This window comes from Mastomys coucha, unplaced genomic scaffold, assembly GCF_008632895.1.
Source record: "Mastomys coucha isolate ucsf_1 unplaced genomic scaffold, UCSF_Mcou_1 pScaffold22, whole genome shotgun sequence".
NCBI classification, from domain to species: domain Eukaryota; kingdom Metazoa; phylum Chordata; class Mammalia; order Rodentia; family Muridae; genus Mastomys; species Mastomys coucha.
This window is the reverse complement of record NW_022196905.1, coordinates 164531491-164536847: the sequence shown is the minus strand read 5'-3', so window position 1 is coordinate 164536847 and position 5357 is coordinate 164531491. Positions and strand designations below refer to the sequence as shown.

The following is a 5357-nucleotide window of genomic DNA, read 5'->3' as shown; positions in this document are numbered from 1 at the left end:
GAGCTGCAGCTTCCTCCTTGCCTCGGGTACACTCTAGCCATCTGGGCCCAAAGCCTCTGACATTCCACTGGTTAGAATTGTCCCTGGGACTCAGGACAGTGAGTGTAAGGTAGAACCCGGGTCTAGCATGCCCTGGCCCTCCATTCTACCTCCGGCAAGAAACGCAAAACGGAATGAATGAATAAAGTCGCCCCTCTCTTTAACTTTACACATCTCCAGGAACCTCATGACTAATTGGCCCCTAGAAAAATAACATGTACCCTAAGATGGCTGAAGACCGTGGTGTCCTACAGAGGCAAATAAATGTGTCGTAGGAGCCTAAGTCATCATGTCCTTCCACCTCCACACTCAGGCTGTGACTATCTGATGAAGTAGCATTAACCCCAGAACCCCCACCCCCACCCCTGAATCTGTTGACACGTCTTCATTTTCTTCACCAACGGCGAGATTGCAATTCTGGGAGGGTTCATGGGTTTCTTCTCCCGTTCCCCATCCAAAGTGTGGACAGACTAGGGTGGCAATTGGGAACCCTTGTCCCTGGACCTTGAAGAGGTGGAAGGAGGGAGGCTGCTTCGGGCTTGTTAGGTGTGCTGGAGCCTGCGGCTGATCTCTGCCACCCTCCTTTGCATGGGTGGGAACAGGGGGTGTATTTTCTTCATATTAAAGATTGAGAAATGGGCCAGCCGGTCAGTGTCCCACAGATCTCAGTTCAAGTCCCGTCTCTGCACTTGCTGGCCAGAAGACCTCAAGCACCAGGCTTGAAGAACTGACACTGTCTTTTTATCTGTAAAATGGGCCACAGTGCTGACTTCAAGAAAAGGTGAGACTTAATGTCAGCACTCCTAACAGGCTCTCAGATGGGACGAGGGAGAGATGGCTGTCACGTTGGGGGAGGGGGGAATAGTAATTATCATAACCTCTATAGTAAGATGGGCAGCCACGCCTCCCTCTCACCCAGTGGCCTCCTGCCCCGGCAGGGGGCTAGGCTGCCAGGCAGATCCCTTCTGCACAGACTCACCTTGACCTGCGACTCTGTCATGCCCAGTGAGTAAGCCAGCCTCGCCCGCTCAGGGCCAGCCAAGTACTTGGTCTGCTCAAAGGTTTTCTCCAGAGCAAAGATCTGGTGGCCTGTGAAGGTAGGGCGGGTGTGCTTTTTCTTGTGGATAGTGTCACTCAGGGGGTCTGGGGCTGGCAGGAGGGAGGAAAGCATGGTTAGCAAGGTGAGTGGAGACCTGAGGGGAACCTGCCGGGGCTGGGGAGGCAGCCTGTCCTGATTCTTCCACAGGGATGTGTTCTCCTACTGAGAAAATACTGAGGCCCAGGAATTCGGTGACACCTGTCAGCTGAACAGCACATCTGGGTGGACAGGGTCTCTAGAGGACAGCAGCACTGGCTATAGAGACACTGAGGCCTTAGAACTGGGTCTTGCACCTTTCCTAGTTTCCCCGTAATCCACTGATGCGGACTAACCCAGGGGATTCATTGGAATTTCTTTTCTGTGCTAAGACACCAAGACAAGGATGCCCTTCCTTTCACCTTCTATTAGATCCCCAGAGGGGTCGAGACCCACAGGTTGAGAACTATGACCCTAAAATTAGAATGAGCATCTTCAGTTCGCTCTCCTTTTGTGTTGAACTGACCACTGGCTTTCTCGGCTATTTTCTGGTGTATGTGCATGTATGTACCAAGGTGTGGGTAATACCTTCCAGCTGCAACCAGACCTCCGGGGCCTCTGAATTCCTCCCACTTCCTTTCTCCGAGCCCCCAGCTTCCCAGGTCTATTGGAAAAGCACCGATGTGAAGGCTTCTGGCTCCAGTTCCTCCTCGGTGTGCTGCATTGCCTAGCAGGCAGCCTGGAAGCCTGTCCTCCCTCAGACCTCTCAGAATCGATCGTACAGCCTGGTTTTGGAGTGCCAGAGTCATCTGGAGAGCCCAGAGACCTCCAGCTCAGTCAGGACTGGCTGCTCACGAAGGAGCTTGAGTTTCAAAGTAAGCAGAGTATTCATATGGCTCGGTTCCCCCAGCAACTCACATGCTCTGCTCTCATGTTATAGGCAGGGGACTTCAGCCCGGAAGAGGAAAATGACCTCCTAACACACTGGTTCTCAACCCTCAGCCCTTTAACACAGTTCCTCATGTTATGGTGACCTCCAACCATAAAATTATCTTGTTGTTACTTCCTAACTGTGAATTTGCTACTGTCATGGATTGGAAAGATCTGACATGCATCTTTCTGATATTCAACCCCCTGTGAAAGGGTCACTCAATCCCCAAAGGGGTCATGGCCCACAGGTGGAGAACCACTACCCTAAAAATGATCATCTTCCGTTCTCTTTCCTCTTGTGTTAAACTGACCACTGGTTTTCCTGGCTAATTTCTAGTGTGTGTATGCATTCAAAATTGAGGGGGGTGGGTCAGGATGAGGGAATGTGGGGTGAAGGTGTGGGCCCCAAACTAGATGGTACAATAGGTCCCAAGAGATGAGTGAGGAAGGAGACTGTCATTCAGGCACAGACATGGGGGACAAGGGGAGGGTATCTAGCATTGGTTCCAAATCCCTTATGCAGTGTGGGAGATAGAGATTAAACAGAAGGAGCGGGGGCTTTGCCTCTGTCCCTGTCACACATTTATCCCACCTGGAGCTTTAGTGGCCCGAGGAGGACCCTGGAGGCCACTGCTACTCTCTCCCAGTGAGCCTCACTGGCACATGCCCCTGGCACTTCCTGGATTCCTGATTGGCATAATACCCACCCCCTCCACTCCAGTTCTCAGAAACCTGAGTCTCAGGGATGGGTAGGGTAGCCCCCACCCCACCCCAGTAGTAAGGACCAAGGTCAACTTAGCGCTCTTGTTCTGCCATTGCTGACATGAACGGGGAGCAAGAAGGTGGGTGATGGGCTCTGGATGGGACCCCGGTGGGTTTTGGAACAACGCTATGTAACATTGGGCTCTTAGGGATACGATACTGAATTTAGCAAGTTTTCTTCACCAGGGTAGCAACTGTGTTCCCTGTGTAAAGGGGCGGCATGACTCTGGTCAGAAGCAAACTGAGCTGCCCGGAGTGCTGCACAGGGTGGGATGGGCTGTGTTCGTGGGGCCTGGAGAATCCAAGGTCCCTTGAAGGGCAAGAAGTGACTGTGGGTCCAGACACCTGTGCTACGTGGAAGTATGGAGGAGTGAGGAGGGTGGGGTTCAGTTCTGCTGTGAGCTGAGGAAAGGGACCAGGTGGCAGGCAGGGCTAGGTAAGGTAGGACTCCGTGCAGCCCAATCTTTAAAGACCCCTACCTCCTTCCTCCTCCTCGGGACAGGCTGGGCTGGGGGTGAAGGCCCTGTACTCACTGTTGCTGCATGGCCGAGCGCTACCTCTCCAGTCCTGGGCTGTGTCTGCCCAGCAGTTCCGGGTCCGGGTGGGGTACTCATTCCCAGCCTTGGAAAAGCTCCCCACCTGGGGGCCATAGTAGACGCCCTGGGAGCTGAGTCCACCAAAGCCTGCCACGTGGGGGTAGCCAGAGAGGAGGCTGCTGTTCGGAGTGGCAACCGGTCTGCTCAGGATGTCAGAGATTCCGTGGGGAGTCCCAGCCGCCAGTTGGGGGCCGAGTCCAGGGGGGCTGAGCTTGTAGAAGGAGTTCTGCACCGAGTACTGACACATGGGAGCCTTCATTTCTGAGAACTGGGCCAGCTGTGTGTTGTTCAGGAGGAAGGTCCCCTGCAGGTTGGACTCCATAGTCTCCGGGTCAGCGAGTCGGAGGTCGAGGAACCCTTAAAGCCCAGCACTTCAAATGGTGGCCCAGAATCTCATGGCAGGTTTGGAGAATCAGAGCCCCCCCATCCCACCCCGAGCCTCCGACTGCCCTCTGGCCCGGCCCTTCCTCAGAGATGGGGCACCTTACGTCAGCCCTCTGGCAAGTCAGGTGTCCAGAGAAGGTGGACGGCCTTCCGCTTCCCCTCTCTGCCCGCTGGGCCTAAAGAAGGGTGCGCTCCATGCTCAGAGCACCCGGTTTCTCTTCCTCTGAGTCTGGGGGCCCTCCATCAGAAGTTTTAAGTTCAGAGAAGGGACATTTCCTTGATAAAGATATGGCCCATTAGAATACAGACCTGAGACTGGCTGAGCTGCAAACGCTGTGTCGCCATTGGTTGGAGCCCACATGGGCCTCACATTGGCTTCTCCTAGACAAATTGCACTTTGAAAGATTGACTGTAAATCAGCCAGTCCGTGTGTGTGTGTGTGTGTGTGTGTGTGTGTGTGTGTGTGTGCTCGTGTGCATGTGCATGTGTGAAAGAATTAGCTTTAGGCGTCCTGTGCGTGGTCAGAGGCTCTACTTGCTTACCCAAGTCCAGTATCTAAGAAAAGGTGGGTGCCTGGCAGTAGGGACTGGAGGCTCCTCCGGAAGTCTTCATTTGCTCCCTTGAGAGAGAGAGAGAGAAGTCTGGCTCAGAGGTTCCAGTCCCAAGCTGCCCCTGTATGAATCGATTGGAAGCTTTGAAGTAAGGTACAGCGGTTTCCCTTCCTCCTCCAGGACAGGGTAAGTGGGGAGGCTGAGGGGGAGAATCTCTGTTCTCTGGGAGAAAGCAAATCTCTGGCCTTGAGAACGTGGGGTGGGAAACGTCTTGCTTAGGGAGTGGGCCATGGAACAGCTCTCGGCCTTGCAGGGGTGTGGGGCTCAGGGGCATTCCACTGAAGATCCGTGGTTCCTGTTTCTGCCAGCCAGCCTTTCCTGGCCTCTCCAGTAGTCCACCTGGCTGTGTCCTGGGTGAAGTCTCTCTCCCGTGAGAGGCCCTGTGCTCCTGAGGCAGAGAGCTAAGCAGGGCAGTTGGGTGGAGGCTTGGGACTACACTGCCTATAAGAACACCACCGTGTGCTTTGTTTCTGAGGAAGTTTTGCAATCTGCTGATTCTTGTGGGCACAATTTCTTATTTGACAACAGGGAAACAAAGGCACAGAGGAATCAGGGCTTGCCTGCCCAGCTAGTCTCTAAATTCTTTCCTGATGTCACTCTCCTAAAGTGTGAAATGGCAGGCACAAGGTGATTGGCTATCTAAATGACTTCTTCCTGACCAGGGCACTTGGGCTCTGGGGAACACACTGTCTTGTGTTTGGAGGGGTCTGTGTTTTCACAGGTGAGAGATGAGAGCCTTTTCTTCATTAGGTTTGTTTGAGACAGAGGACTGAGGTAGAGAAAGCCGGCTTGCCATGGAAAATTTGACTGTAATGTAAGCAATATTCTGTGCTGGTGGGGATTTAGGTGGATCAGAGAGAAAGGATTTTATGAAAGGTGAGATGACCTTTCTACAAGTTTGGGTAAAAAATGCAAGAAAGAGTTCTTATTTTTTAAAGACCTTAAAATTAAATCTCCCCC

At 53.2% G+C, this 5357-nt stretch overlaps 1 protein-coding gene across 1 annotated transcript in view; it reads right to left on the bottom strand.

Moving 5' to 3' along the window:
- Positions 1-4018, bottom strand: part of Nkx6-3 (NK6 homeobox 3) — a 4774-nt gene extending 756 nt beyond the window's left edge. Inside the window, exons 1-2 of the mRNA XM_031342712.1 lie at positions 3340-4018; positions 1019-1188 (exon numbers count right to left, since the gene is read on the bottom strand). Coding sequence (XP_031198572.1) covers positions 1019-1188; positions 3340-3724 — 555 coding nt within the window. The 5' untranslated portion in view covers positions 3725-4018. The remainder of the gene's footprint in view (positions 1-1018; positions 1189-3339) is intronic.
- Positions 4019-5357: the final 1339 nt, after the last annotated feature.